This window comes from Falco cherrug, chromosome Z, assembly GCF_023634085.1.
Source record: "Falco cherrug isolate bFalChe1 chromosome Z, bFalChe1.pri, whole genome shotgun sequence".
In the NCBI taxonomy this organism is placed as follows: Eukaryota; Metazoa; Chordata; class Aves; order Falconiformes; family Falconidae; genus Falco; species Falco cherrug.
The window spans coordinates 37508213-37523142 of record NC_073720.1 but is presented as its reverse complement, the minus strand read 5'-3'; the positions used below and the strand labels follow the sequence as shown (position 1 = coordinate 37523142).

At 40.3% G+C, this 14930-nt stretch overlaps 1 protein-coding gene across 4 annotated transcripts in view; it reads left to right on the top strand.

Annotated features, from left to right (window-relative positions):
• Positions 1-14930, top strand: part of MLLT3 (MLLT3 super elongation complex subunit) — a 138655-nt gene that overhangs the window by 16112 nt on the left and 107613 nt on the right. Inside the window, exon 1 of one of the 4 annotated variants that reach the window (XM_027807917.2) lies at positions 268-303. The exons of the other annotated variants lie outside the window; for them this stretch is intronic. Coding sequence (XP_027663718.2) covers positions 285-303 — 19 coding nt within the window. The 5' untranslated portion in view covers positions 268-284. Of the gene's footprint in view, positions 1-267; positions 304-14930 lie in introns of those variants that run through there. 4 annotated transcript variants of the gene reach the window in all.

Below are 14930 nucleotides of genomic sequence, written 5' to 3'. Positions count from 1 at the left end.
CTTCCCCTGCTTACATGAGGCGAGGACCCTTTCATAATATAAATAATAACACAGAGATAAAATGTAGCTATATAAATCCCCAGGCACCTGTGATAGTTGACTTTCAGTGTATTTGTAATTTGTTGCTGGCAATATCAGTTCCCTTAAAGCAAAAGATACTGTCTTTGCTGCTTCTGCATGCTTAGGCAGTTTCACAATTTCCTTTTACTATTTATGATTATTTCCCACCCCTTTCTTTGCTATCCATACAAGAAGGGGAGAGAGCTGAACAATTAAGCAGGAGAATGTGCTTCTCAACTTGCAGTAAGTATTGGGGGATCAGAGGCAGGTGTAGTATGCTCCCTCCCCTGCTTTCTGAAGTTGCCTGTATCTCTGCCTTCTGTGAAGCAGTGTTGATTTAAACTGTTGCTGTATCTTACTTGTTCATGTTTGTGCTAAATCACTTTCCTTTCAAACATGGTCATCCCAGTGCTAAGATTTTGGTGTGTTCGTGTTTGAACATGTGGGAATTGAAATGCTTTTATTTCCTCTCTGTCTTCTGGAAATTAGATTTTTAGCATTGCCATAAGATGGCTTTGAAGCCCTACAGCCAAGCTAGGATATCAAAGGGCTACAGGAATTCAGCCATAATTGTTTTATGGCTTGCCAGAAATCAGACCTATTTGTATAGGTAGCATAGAAAAGAGCTGTGATTTGACAATTTGGTGCCATTTATATCCACCATAAAAATAATGAAAAAGTTAAAGGGGTATTTTGGAAGCAGGAACTAAGCTGTAAATACAAATTGCTTCTGCATTTTCTTAAAGAAACAAAAAGGAAACAGGTTTTAGGAAGCTTTTTATTGAAGCAAAGTTAACAAGGACCCTGTCTACTTCTAAGGATATTTAATACTGCACTTGCACTGTCAAATAGCACATTTATTTGTTCCTTTAGTACAAGATCACATTGTCCAAAATATACAGATTAAAAAGGACTTAATTACTAATAACTCAGAAGGAAAATTAATGCAAACTTATGCAGCAGGATGAGTAAATAGTCCAAGTGACCTCACTTCTGGAAAACTGGAAATACTTCTTTTTTCTGTTGTGAGTATATGCATGATGCCCTTGCTGTCTTCTGGAAGTCTTACTCCAAATTACTTGTCCAGGTACCATTTATGACTGAACAGTTAAGTGTGCAGGCGTGAAACTCTAATAGAATACTTTCTCAGCGGCCTGGAGAAGCTATTTTGGAAATGTGTTGGCAATCTTATTTGAAAACCTGGGATTAGGAAGCACTGGATCCCTACAAAGGAGTTTTAGGGTGTTTTGCTTTCCATTATGTTGATAAGCATCTGGTCACAGTAACTTAATCGCATCTACCTTGCCTTTCACTTGGCTGTACAGAGTACTCTGAACATGTAAGTATGTTTGAGGGGTTATTCCAGTGCACTGTGTAGAGGAGCGATGTAAGGAAGAAGTGTTCTGTGAGATACTGTTCAGTGGCATGCAGTGATAGCAAGGGCTGGAAGATCATCTTTTCTTAAATAAAAGAAGCATTTGAAGAGATTTGACTTGGCATCAGCACAAATACCAGGTCAGAGAACCTGTCACCATGTCTCCTTACATGTCTAAACAGATGTGGAATGGCAGGTCAGTTGTTAAAGTACAAAAACCTAGTTGCTAACTGATGAAAATCCCTGTATTTAACAATTACAGGGGCATCAAGGCGTTAGTGTTCCACCCAAGTGAGGACTGTTAAGGTGGTTAGTGTTTAGCTGGCAGTAGCCTGTGCTCTGTAAGCAGAGCAGAGCACGTTCAAGGTGGTGAAAAGAAGCACTCCAAATTACTAATGGCAATTTGAGGCCTGGAGAAATGAGTGAATCAGTATGCCACGCTGAGCATAGCAGAGGCTAGAATTTCCACTCTAGCACTCTTCCTTTTGTTGATGTTGGTGAGCCTGCTGACATCCAAGCTATTTTTATGATTAGGCATACCTTATTTCTTTGTCCCCGATCCCTTTCTGGTTCTTGAAAGCACTGATGTTTGTTGGAGTGTTAATATCATTTACACAAGCAATGAAACTTGTATTTGCTGTTGGGCTTCACTTAATGTGTGAACAAGGTTTGGCACCTCTAATACTGACCTGCCCTGTGAGAAAGAAGGAGATTTTTATCTCAAGAAATAGTGTCGTTCTTCCTGCTGCCAGTGGCACTCCTGTCACTAAAAAGAGTGGTTTCTTCATTAATATCTCATCTATCTCTGTCTTTTGGTACCTGAAGAAGATTGAACTGTGGAATTTGTCTTAAATTCATTACTTCTAGATCTATTGATTTAAAGCTGTTCACTCTTAGTGGCTTTTAGGCTGACTGGTTATACCCTTAGTTGGTTTCCAGCTCTCACATTCATCGTTTTGACATTCATCTGTTGAAGACGGAAGAAACACTTTTAAGATTTGTAGTTGAGCTTGTTGTATAGATTGTGGGTTTTTTTCAATAACTAAGCCTTGCTTTGAAGACATAGCTATTTCTTCTCAGTTTATGGTGTTTTGTTTGAATGTTGCCTCCTGACTTGAGTTGTCTTGCTAATATCTGTGATTTGGCCTGGCTAGTAAATATCTTCCCTCTGACAAAGCAGTGCTTGGGTTTCAATTCTTGGCCTTCTCACATTCTCCAACAATGTCCTTGGTGGGGTAGGATTATTCAGTTATTCAAGCAGGTGAGGATTTGGATTCTGTGAACTTTGTATGGCATTGAGTGCTTATCCCATTTTTAAAAGATTTGCTGGAAGTGGAAACCATACAGTTGATCCAAGATGAAGGCCAAATAGCTGGTGATTTCTATGCAATAAGATGTGAGCAATTGCAAAACCTACTATATAGCTTGAAATTGTACCATGATTGCCATTCAGACTGTGTCTGCAAAGGGTTAGCACTTCAAACAACCTTGGTACAGCTTGGCAAATTGGTTGATTGTTTGATCATTGTGTAGCTTAAGTTGTTTCTGTTTCTCATCTCATTGACATTGTAAATTGATAAGTCTTTCAGTTGTGGAGCAATGAAAGAGTGGAGACTTTGGTTGTATCTCAAGAAGCTTTCAAACCTGTGGCACACTACGGTCAACTGGCATATGAAGGTGGACTCTCATGGCTATAGCCATTTGACTTTCGGCAAGCTTCTAGTAATGAGTATGTCTGAGAATTTATTTGTGTTGTGTCCTGAAACAGAATTCAGTTAAAGGTGATGTAGTTCATTGTGAGTTGTGGGCATCTCTGACCTGCAGCAAGTTCACTGGAGAAGAGGAGGTGCATCTTCTGCTCTGTGTGCTTGTGTGGTCTTATGTGGTTGCAGTTTTCCCTCTTTTCTCTTTGTGTAAAAAGTGGCCAAGGAACTGTACACAGCATGTGTTACGTGAAGCCTTTGAATTTTCCGTTCCATATTGTCCTCATTCTGAGCTTCAAAACCATCAATAATATGGCATTTCTGTTTATCTTGTCTCTGTGCGCTAGTTGAGGCACCCAGAGGAGCTTATTTTCTGTTTGCTGGTATGTGTTACCCTGCAGTTGCACATGCAGTGTAGTTCTTGGGGAGGTATCAGAAGTGTATCTGTTGTTGTGATCTCTAGGAATGCTTGAGAAGCTTTAAATGGTAATAGATCCTTACAAGAGGTCTTGTTTATACCACTCCTTTTAACATCCTGCTGCTATGTTGTCATTTCCTTTGTAAAGCTTATAGCAAAAAGAAACATGATGCCTTTTAAACATCTATAAAACAGGATGTCTAGCTACAGAAAGTGAATTTGCAGCTTGTGAGCTTTTCTACTAAGCCGAAGTTCTGTATGGCTAATCTTAACTGTGCCTTAGTTAAGGCTGAAGGTAAGCTCTTCTGGAGTTGCTTAGTACCTCACGTAAATAGTTTCTTCTCCTCTTCCTCTTTCTCAAGGACTGCTTTCCCAGTTCCAAGATAACTATTTTTAATCTTGGAGTTCTGGTGAATACAATTAGATTCATAGAGACAACAAACAGCTTAGTAGTTACATAGTTATGCCTTACTAGATCTAGGCACAGCCTGCTGCCTAAATGGGTGGCTTCATGTCTCCTTCTGTGTGTGTGCTGCTGCAGTTTTCCATGTGACATTGGTCTGAGCTGGGACAGCACTCTGATTAGATTGAAAACAGCTTCCAAGCCACTCCTACCACTTGTGGCTCTGAACTCTTGAGAAGTTCATTTTTAGTTGGATCTGTGGCTGAACTGACTCGCTCTAGAGCTGCCATGGCATCCAGTGCCAGCAGGACAGCTGGGAACGCATGGCTGAGAGTGGAAGGAAAAGTAAGTCTTCCTCTTTCAGTGGCAGCTTGCAGTTGCATAAGGTGAGATACTGTGTTAAAACAAAACAAATCCTTAGAGTTCTTGTATAAATAATTATTGCTTTGACGCTGATGATGATCGGTTGGGGTCTTGGCTCTGACATTTGTGCCTTTGTACAGGAATCTTTAACTCACTCTAGAACTGTACTTACTCATAATGAATTTCTCTTATTTGTAAGTGCAGACTTTGCGGCATGGTTGGGAGGTGCAGGGCACTGCAGTATTAATTTAAGACTCGAAGGAAAAATTTCATAGCTTGGGGAAAGGCTATTTGCAGTCTGTCCGACAAAACAGTATCTACCAACTAGGAACCATTCAGGTCTGTGATAAGGAAAGGATAAAAGGATGCTTTGCTTTTCACTTAGAAAGAGAAATGTAGTATTTAAAAAAACCTTTTTTTTCTTTCCTTTTTCCAATGATACAGCTTGTTTTCCTTGAAGGCCATTTGATACTCTGTTTACTCAGTGGATAAGGAAGGCCGGTAAAGGGAGCTGTCTGTCTTGTATTTCTAGGGTTTGTACAATTCTGAAGAGCAGTGAATTCCCTTTTCTTTTGAATGCTTACAAGGCTACCAGTATGCGAGGCATGCGGTAGTACTCAAGGGAACTTCACTGCCCAAATAAGTGAGGGATTTAAAGAGAAACTGTTTACAGCAATCATGCCAAAACTAGGCTTACTCCTTTATATATCTGTGATATCCATGCAACTCTGTTCCTGTTCTTAATGTTTGGTTTTTTTTCTTGAATTTTTACTTACGTTTTGGTTTATTGGTGTTTGTATGAGAGCATTTAAACTGATTGGTTTCATGACTAGTAATCTTAAACACCCAAATAAATTAATTGGATTCCTTCTTGGGTTTGATATTTACAGGGGAAGAGGGAAAGTGACCTGACAATGTCTTTTTTTTCTTCTACAGTGTTTGACCCAAATGAGCAAGTGCTTTTGTCTCCTGTCTCCAGAGACAAAACGCTGTGATGCCAGAGATGAAGATTACTGCAGTGATCCTTGAAAATATGCTGCTTGCTTTGATGTGCTGTTTTAAGAGCCTCCACTTGGCACAGTAATAACAGTGTTCATCAGCTGAATGACTTACTAGTGATAGAGAGTACTGTGTAGTCTGTAAGTGATGTGGGACCTAAGCTGTGCCTGCCTGACTCTGAAAATTCTCTCTACTACAGGCTTAGAAGTTACTAGGCTTTTACACATTTTGGTTTAAGATGGACATGTAATTAAACTGTGACAGCCATATTGACTTAGTAGGTCTATGATACATTTAACTGGATGCAAGCAGTTAATTTTTCTTTACGTGTTGGTCTCTAAGAATAAACAGAAGAGGCCAGCACTGACTCAGGCTGCTTCTCATCATTTAGACAGTGTAAAACCAAAACTGCTACTTTAACACTCTTACCAGAGGAACTGATCAATACTGAAGCTGAGCCAGGTGTTCATTTACCTACAGATTTTTTTATTTATTTCTAATGGTGAGTATTTTTACTGATAGCTTACTATTTCTTGAGTGATATGATCAGCCTGAGTTTGGTGAAAATCTAAAGCTGAGAGGTTCTTAGTTGCTGTCAGGTCTTTAAAAAAAAAATAATTGCTTGCTTTCTACTACTGGAGAGGAGTACTTTCCAGATCCAAGAAACAAAATTCTTGGTCCTGAATGTTTAGGACATAAAGGTGTAATGCTTCCGGAGCTGCTCCTGGCACTTGTTACACCAGTCAGAGATATCGAGTAAGTCTTCCACAGCATTCTAGCCAAGGAGCAGCATTATTAGGAATCATGGAGTGTTTTTGAGGTTGCTGGCAATGGTAGGGCTTGAATGGGCTACAGTACTGCAGACACTGTTGCTTCCCATAAGCTTGAAGACTCATGCCAGTTGCTTGTCAAAAATTAAAGACTTGCCAAATTGCAGAGCAGCAACTGGTTACTACATTTCCTCCTGTGTCTACCAGTCCAGAGGCCTCTCCCAAGTTTCTGCATGCTGCAGAATGCATGACTTGATGCTTATACAAAATTATATTCTTTTGAAAGAAGACATGGCCTTCTCTAAATTGCTGTGATCTTTTAGGTTATGAATTTTGTTGCCTTACTAGCAACAGAAGGAAAGTCTTCATGTCTGTTGCTGAGGGTAGGCACAAGTACTGAGACTATTTTCTGTTAAGTAAGGGCATGTTATCGTCAATAAGTATTTGAACAGGTGGAATAGCCTACTGCCTTCTTTTGCTTGCTTCTAGACTATCAGTGTTCAAAAGACAATGTGTGACATCAGGACAGAGTGACATCAAGATAGGGTTAATGTGCAAATATGGAATGCAGAAGTATTTCATTCTAAGCAAGGTGAGAGAGGACAAAGCTTTTTAAGTTGCATGTCTAAAAATTTTCTGTCAGAATGGTCAATTTGTTTACTTGCATCCTAGGGATATGAATGGGGCCAGATGCAAAATCTGACTGTTTTTCAAAAGGCTTATTTAGAGTAATTTTATTCAGACAACAGTTAAACTCAATGGTATTGTGTGGCATGTGATCCCTCTCAGATTGCAGCAAAGCAATTTGAAGTTTTAAACTTTTATCATACAAGCCCTTGGAATCCACCCATTCATAAGGCATTTTACCAATAAGCTTAAAACTGTATCTGACCTTCCCTGGTGGAATTGTAGTTATTCTTTTTCAACATAGCATATAATTGGAAACAGACTGAGTGAACTGTTCAGAAGTGAAGTAGCGTGGAGTGTCAGTACAACCGAACCCTCTTGACAAGCTCTCAAATGAGTTAACTTGAGAAGGCGTGGCCCTGAAATGAACAAGAGTGCAAACAAAAGTAAGGTAGAGTGGGTCTTGGTTGTCTGAAACATGGGATAGTTTGCAGTGGTCAGCTTACGATGATCTTCCAGATTTGAAATGCTTTTGCAGACATTGCCTGACTTATACAATTGGCTTAGATAAGCTGAGGGAAGCGATGGGCATTTTTATGGAAGCGTGTAGTAAATGCTTGGGCCTTCTGTATTTCCCCCTTCGTTCTCTGGAGGGGTGGTGTACTGTGGGCATTTGTCAAAGAGCCAGATGTCAAGGGAAGTGTGTATGTGAAAAGTGGTGAGCACAGGCTCATCAGTAGGGCAGGGAGACAGGGAGCTTTAGAGGCAGTATTTTCCCTCCTTCAGTGTTAAGTGAAGCAGTCTTTCTCGATTGTTTAAGGACTAGTGGATATCCTTTGAATTACACATCTGCAGATGCAGCTCTGGATTGACTCCTGTGAGGAGCAGAAGCTACTGTGGCTATCTACAAACATTGCTGTAGTTGTGAACTCTGTTCTCCTGTAATGTTCCAGTTTGATGGCAAGAGAGACATTTCTGCAAAATTTTAGAAATTTGAAACCTTGAAGAGGAAGGCATTGTAAAAAGCATAATGGAGATTTCCTTTATTAGATCCAACCAGTGGTTACCTACCCTATATCTTCACCTGCTGTAAAAATACCTGATGAGATAACTTGCTCCTAGGACCAAGGGAGGAAAGCCATTCCACAATAAAATCAGGTGGTGTAAATTCACTATTCTTACGCAGATCTGAGATAAATATCATGAGGAAATCCTCTTGCAGGAAAAAAAAATAAACAGCAATTTGTTTGTCACTTGATATATTATGAGTAATTAAGCAGATTCTTCCTGCATCTGCCTTGTTCTACATAGGTTTTCAGGTTTTTAATTCTATTTTTTTCCTCCTCGGGCTAAAAAGCTTTATTTTTGTTACCTTATTTTGGGTTTTTATCTGCTTTGGAAATGGTCGAAACTGTTAACATCTGTGTAATGTCAGTGATAACACTGTCTCCTATGTAAAATATACAAGTTGTTCGTGCTGTGTATGTGACTAATTCTGCTTTCTGATACTTAAGCTTCTGTAAAATGGGAGTCTGAACTGTCTTTACTAACCTTATGAGCTGTTGTGGACAGCAGGTTGAGTTCAGTGAGAATTGTGCTTCAACACCTGGATGTTATTTTGAAAAATTACCAGCCCCCTCCTCCCCTCCACCCCCGCTCAGCCATCTTAAAAAAGACTTAGATGGTGGGCTTGTATTTGTTACTTGCTTTGAGAAATTTGTCAAAAAGATATTAATTTTTTTAAGATTAGTAGCTTTTTGAAAATGTGTCTTTTTTCATGTAGTTAGTTTGTTTTGAAACATCAGGCTTCTTTTAAATTAAACCTAAAAAATATCCCAACACCTTAAGTACTGGAATTACAAAGTCTTGAACACAGCAGTAAGACCCTCCAAGGCACATGCATGAAGCTGCATACTTGCTTAAGTGTTTGCAGGCCTAAAGCCTTTGTTTTAGAAATTCTGTTATTTTCTTTTTCCCCCTTGCCTTGCTTTAGAAAAAGAGTCTCTACCAATAATGGCAGTCACCTTTCTTCTCACAATGCACCATTTGGGAATTTATTGTTTAATTCCTGTAAAATATGTAAAAGTGTTGGTTAGTGTGATTCAAAGCAGTTAGTTCTTGATGTAATAAGTAGGTTAGGTTCTTAGCCCTTTCGCACTACCAAAATAGTGATAGTACATTTACTAGCATAAGCATAGTTGAAGAGTTGAAAAAAAATTCAGTATTTTTCCTTTTCCTGGTTTGGTCTATACCCTGGTATTTATTTAATTGTAAAGCAAGTCTAGTCTTCCTACATTTGGGAGGGGAAATGTATTTGGGGTGTTTACAGTAATTATGGGTTTTATGAGTCAGTACCATATTTTTCTGTTAACTTTTGGATACTGTTGCTGAGGTTGAGCCAAGTGAGAGGAATCTGGAGTGCACAGTTTTGTCTGGAAGGCTAGAAGAGTACAACAACAGAAGTTAGGGATAGATCTTCTACAATGGAATGTAACATCATTTCTGTGAAGAGCATTCTGTGATACATACTACTTCATACTGATGTTACAGATGTAATTTCATCATGTAATGACAATCAAGTACGAAAGTCTGTGATCCTTGCAGGCAGTGATTCTTTACCTTTGCAGACTGGAGGTGTAAACAGGGCCCTAGATGAAGGGGAGGTAAAACCACCAGCAGGCTTTTTGCCTTGACAGAAGCTTGCGAGACAGTGGGAAGTATTCAGGGCAGGGAACTACAGACTTAAGGAATCAATCCAGAGTAAACCTGAGTTCAGATATGAGTTTATTAACAAGACTGCTGCATGCAAGCATGCTTTGTGGTCTGTGTGGATCCTCCTTTGAGCATCCAGAGGTATTGAAAATATAGTAGCAATATTTTAATGTTACACTCCTAGACTGCATTAATTAAATGGTAAAGCAGTATGGAATTTTCTTGAAACAGAAGCAGAGATGCAGGCTAAGTTGCTATGTAACCAGAAGGTTACTGACGTCAAGATTTGAAAAGACCAGCTGCTTCTTGGCCATTTCTGTTTTCACTTTGTGTGAAGAAAACTTGAGTATGAACTCCTTAAAACTATGATAAAGGCAAGGCAGATAAGTGCTTAATAATAGTTGAAATAACTCTACTGTATAGACTTAGGAGTTGATCATGGATTAAGCAAGGGAGGAAGATCCCAAAGAAAGACAGTCATTAGCAATTGGGATTTGAACAGAGCCTGTTAATGACACAGTGGATTTGCACTCTGAAATCCTGGCTGTACCTAGACTTTCTGGTGTATGTGGTAACATACAATGAGCTGGTAAAAGCTGCTTAGAAATGAGACCAAGATGTCCCTGCTCATTCCTGATATATGTCAACATGATATCAGTAATTTTCAGTACTGACTTGCTTGTTATTGTTCTGCCTTTATTGCTGTGTGGCTTTTGGGATGTCAGTGGATATCCTGGGCTGCTTCAAAAGAAGGTTGAGGGGCATGATTCTCCCCAATCTGCTCAGCTCTCATGAGAACCCACCTGGAGTGCTGCGTCCAGCTCTGGGGGCCCCAGCATAAGAAGGACGTGGACCTATTGGAGCGAGTCCAGAGGAGGGCCACAAAGATGATCAGAGGGCTGGAGAATCTTTCCTGCAAGGAAAGGTTGAGAGAGTTGGGGTGGTTCAGCCTGGAGAAAAAGAAGGCTCCAGGGAGACCTTACTGCAGGCTCGTCTGTCTTAAAGGGGTCTCATAAGGTGGGGGCAGACTTTTTTAGCAGAGCCTATTGCAGTAGGACAAGTGCTAATGGTTTTGAACTAAGAGAAGGTAGATTCAGACTAGGTGTAAAGAAGAAATCTTGTTACAGTGAGGGTGATGAAATACAGGAAGTTTGCCCAGAGAGGTGGTAGGATTCCCCATCCCTGGAAGTGTTCAATGCCAGGTTGGGTGGGGCTCTGAGCAACCTGGTCTAGCTGAAGATGGCCCTGCTCATTGCAGGAGGGTTGGACTAGATGACCTTTAAAGGTCCCTTCTAACTCTAAACTGTTATATGATTCTAGGGTCTTTCTGCCTGGCTAAAAACTTAAGTTCATAAAATTTTTCTTCAGTGATCTGAAACACTTGAAGTTCTGGATGAAAAGGAGTTGATGCATTATCTTAGAGGATAAAAGCAGAAAGTTTTAAGTGTGTGTTATTCTCTCCTGATAGAATGGGAAAGTCAGGTAGACCGCTAGTCTTACAAATAACCTTTACACAGGCAAGTTTAAAGATAAAACTCTCAAGTGCCTTTCATGAAGGCACAAAAAAGCACCAGTAAAGCTAATGAGTTTCAGCATAAGCAGTGGCAATAGAGTGGGCTCTCCTCTCTGCTCCCCTCTTCCAAGAAACCCCCCCAAAACCCAACAATAACTTGAGAGTTGGAAATGGAAGCTTTTTGGGGTTCCTGTTTTAAACAAAGGTTACCTTTTATTCAGTCTGAATGGGTCAGGAAGGGATGTCCCTTGGTTATCTGTGTAATTGGATCTGTTGAAGCATGGCCCTTAAACACTAGAGAGTTCACAACTTTCAATTCAGTTCTGAGTGCACTATATGGCTATTCCTGCAAATTGCAAAACAATGTCTGGAACTTCCTGGCTGATTTCATCCAGCAGCTTTGCTTGTTATATAGTAATCATACCTTGTAGTACTGGAGATTTATTTTAGGTTCGTTGTGCCCACAGATGCACACATGCACAAATCCATATCCAGTAGTACTAAAGCTAATACACAGGTAAGCTCTGCCACGTGTGACCATCATCTGTCCTCATAAACAAGTTTGTGTGAGCTGTCGGACGAGTTAAATATGGGGCATTTCAGAAAACCACCCGTTTCCACAAAATCATTCACATTCATATAGTCTCCTTCACAGTACCTAGCAGCAGTCTCTGTTTCTGTTTGTTGTGTGTCCTATCTCCATTCATGGGTCTGGAGTCAATTGCATGTGGGCAGCTTTGTGTTCAATTTTCTCTGCCTTTACAACCCTTCTCACTCATACCAAGGAAGACCCACATGCTTGTGCTGTGTGTTTAATGAAACACCAGAATGCTGCTCCCCAGATCTATGTGGGATTGCTTGCGCAGCATGTCCTCTTTTCTAACACATGGAGGGCTTGTTTGGCACACTTACAGCTTCACCAGCAGCTTTTATCCAGCCTCTTGTATTCATTATGTTTAGCACGGCTAATACAGCTGCTCTGCTGGCAGATGATTACTGCTGGCTGTTGCTGGCTTTTTGAATAGAAGAAGAGGAGGGGGGAGTAGTGGGGTCTTGGCATATACCTTTCATTTCTTATTCTTGGTCTTCATGGTTCTGAATGTTTCTGACTGTGGTGTTATGGAGAGGAGTCTCAATGAGGTTTGTTGGTAAGTTTAAGAACAATAATATTTTATTTTTGGACTCATTTGTTTATCTGAGCACTCTATGTGATAGTTAAAGCATCAGTAGCTATTTCAGTTTTCAGCTAAGATTCTGTGGGGTTCAGGCATGATAATATTTAGCTTGTGAATTTTTACTGTGAAGTCAAAGCATTTCACAGAGGAGAGATGTATATGTCCATTTGCAGATACGGAGAGCCTGAGACATCATGGCATATTGTCCTGAGAGGTCAATGGCAGAACTAGGAAAGAGAGTCTGATGCTTCTAGGCACTGAGTCCAGGGTTAGAGACCTTCCATCCTACCCAGACCAGATAGGATGGAAGGTCTCTAGCCCATTCCCCACTTCAGTTTTGTGCTGCCGTAGGGTATTAAAACTCATTTTTATGATTTGAAATTGTTCAAGGGAAGCAATTGAACTGTCGTAAAAGTAAGCATGAAAATTTGTAGTCACAGGAGTTGCAAATCTTACTAGTTTCCCAGAGAGAAACATATGCTGCTTTTGTGCATGAATGGAGCCCAGCTCCCTTCATGTACTATCCACAGGTAATCCCTTATTCCTTTTCCTTTCTTTTCAGCTAGACCCATTTGACCACACAGTTACCAAGTCATCTTTGAAAAGGCCCTGCCCACTGTGTACCTCCAGTTCTCCTAAGCACAGTAAAGCTCTTCTGTACAACAGAAGTGTGCCCGCGTGTGCTTGCATATTCACACAAAGGAGGGAGTGTGGAACTAGCATGTGAGCTGTTTCTCTCCCATCATCTCCTGACAGATATTTCCCTCCTACTGTTATTGTCCCCTGTCTTTTGATTCTTCTTCTTCCAAAAGTTATTTAACTTCTTTTTTCAACAGTCTAGTAAACATGTAAGGTACAACATACCGCTTTTGACACACCAGCAGGTTCAGTGGGCTGCTGTGTCAGCGAGGTCAGCACTGTGATGTGATGTGCTTTTGCAGTGAGACTGGCATGTCCTGCCTCACTTACTAAGGGCCAAAAGCATGCACACAGTCCTTATGCATGTCTCAGGTGATTTATATGGTACCCCAGCCATGTTTCCAGCCCCTCAGATGACATTAATTTCTCTTCTCCTTCCTCTTTGGTCCTCCCACTCCCAACAGTGCTCTTCATGGTTGGACCTCAACAAAATTTACTCTGTTTTCTCAGGACATTGAAGACTACAGCATCTCATTGTAGGTCAGGTTCAGTGACTACAGTATTTCTCTCTGAGCTGCCAATCTCATAAAAAATTGATCTGTTGTTTAATATGCCTGTGCTACAGACTGATGAATTTACTGTGCAGTTTCCACTTGCTCTGTAGTACTTTTTTTCAGTCCCAATAATACAGGATGTATTGAGGTCACTTGCCCAACTGAGCTTGGTAAAGGGATGCTAATAGTCTGTTTCCTATGTACAAACAAATCTCTAAACAGCTTCAAGTTGACTGTATTTTCTGATCACCTTGGTGATCACTTGGTAGTGGCCAGTTTATATCACTTTTCACACAGTGCAAGGAGTAGTAGACAGGGAGATTTTTCAGGTGCTTTTACCTGTTCTTTGAACAGTGACTGCTTATCAGCCTTGATTGTACCAGATCTGGTGCTAGCACTGGTTTGATAATTCTAAACTGCTGCAGGAAGTTACGCCCTCTAATGCAGATTTCTTTCCTGTTTTTATAGAAGTATAGCAAGTGGCTAATGACCAACAGGTACTATGTCTTTTCAGAATGCCTTCTTTTATGATAAGTTGATTGAAGCTGTTGTTCTATAATAAATCTTAATTATACAGAAGGTATTTGTGACCTGACTATTAAATGCTTAGGGGTTAATTGTAGACTTCCTATCCAAGGAATCTCTTGATTTCAGTGGGTACTAGGAATGTATTAAAGCTGCAGGACTAAAGAGTAGTTACTGTAGAGTAGAAAGCCAGGCAAATTGGTTTATTTTTTGGAACAACTGAAATGCAAGTTCTAAAGACACATTCTTCCCCTCCTATATATTCCCTTCCTAACCCCTCATTAGAAGCCTGTACCACACTTCTAGTTTTTAAGAGACACTTTTGAACTTCATACACGGGGAATAGTCTTTGCCATTTCAGCAGTGTTACACATTGTAACCCTACCCTTGAAACATTTAAAAGCATGGCCACCAGTTTTATTACCCTACAGCAGCATGTGACTGAAGTGGAGAAAGGTCCTTGGTCCATATTTGTTAATGAGCCTTTGTAGACTATGGGATGAGGAGATAGACTTTGCATTTCGTGCTGCTTAGGAACTTTTCTTGATCTCCACGTACATGTAGAAGGGTTAGGGACAGTGTCGTCGTGGCAATCCTAGACTGACTGAAAGAAATGAGGAGAGATCAGTGCTTTTTAGTTTATAGGTGGTCAGCTGTAATATTAATGTACAGCTTCACAGAAGTGGAGTCAGTGCTGGGATGCTTTCCTTGTAATAAGTACAGGAAGATGGGAGCTTTACTCAAATCTGTATCACTAAAAAGGTGCTTGTTGTAAGAATTCTGCAGTCATGCTCAAGAAGCCAAATGGGAGCAAACTGTACCAAATAACATTTATTCCCCTGTTCTCGCTTGTTTCTTGCAATTGCCAGAATTTTGTCTTAAATAAGTGCAGCTATTATACTTCTGAGAGTTGTGACATCTTTTTAATGTGGAGTACCTTTGCAGACACTGGCATAGAAGCAAAGTTTGTGAAGTAATCCAAGGAAGATTAGCATCACTTTCAATTAATACACTGGACATCTGAACATCAAAAACCTTGCTGCTGTCATGTATTTCCTTTTGTATGTGACGTGTATGCCAGGATTGTCCATCCT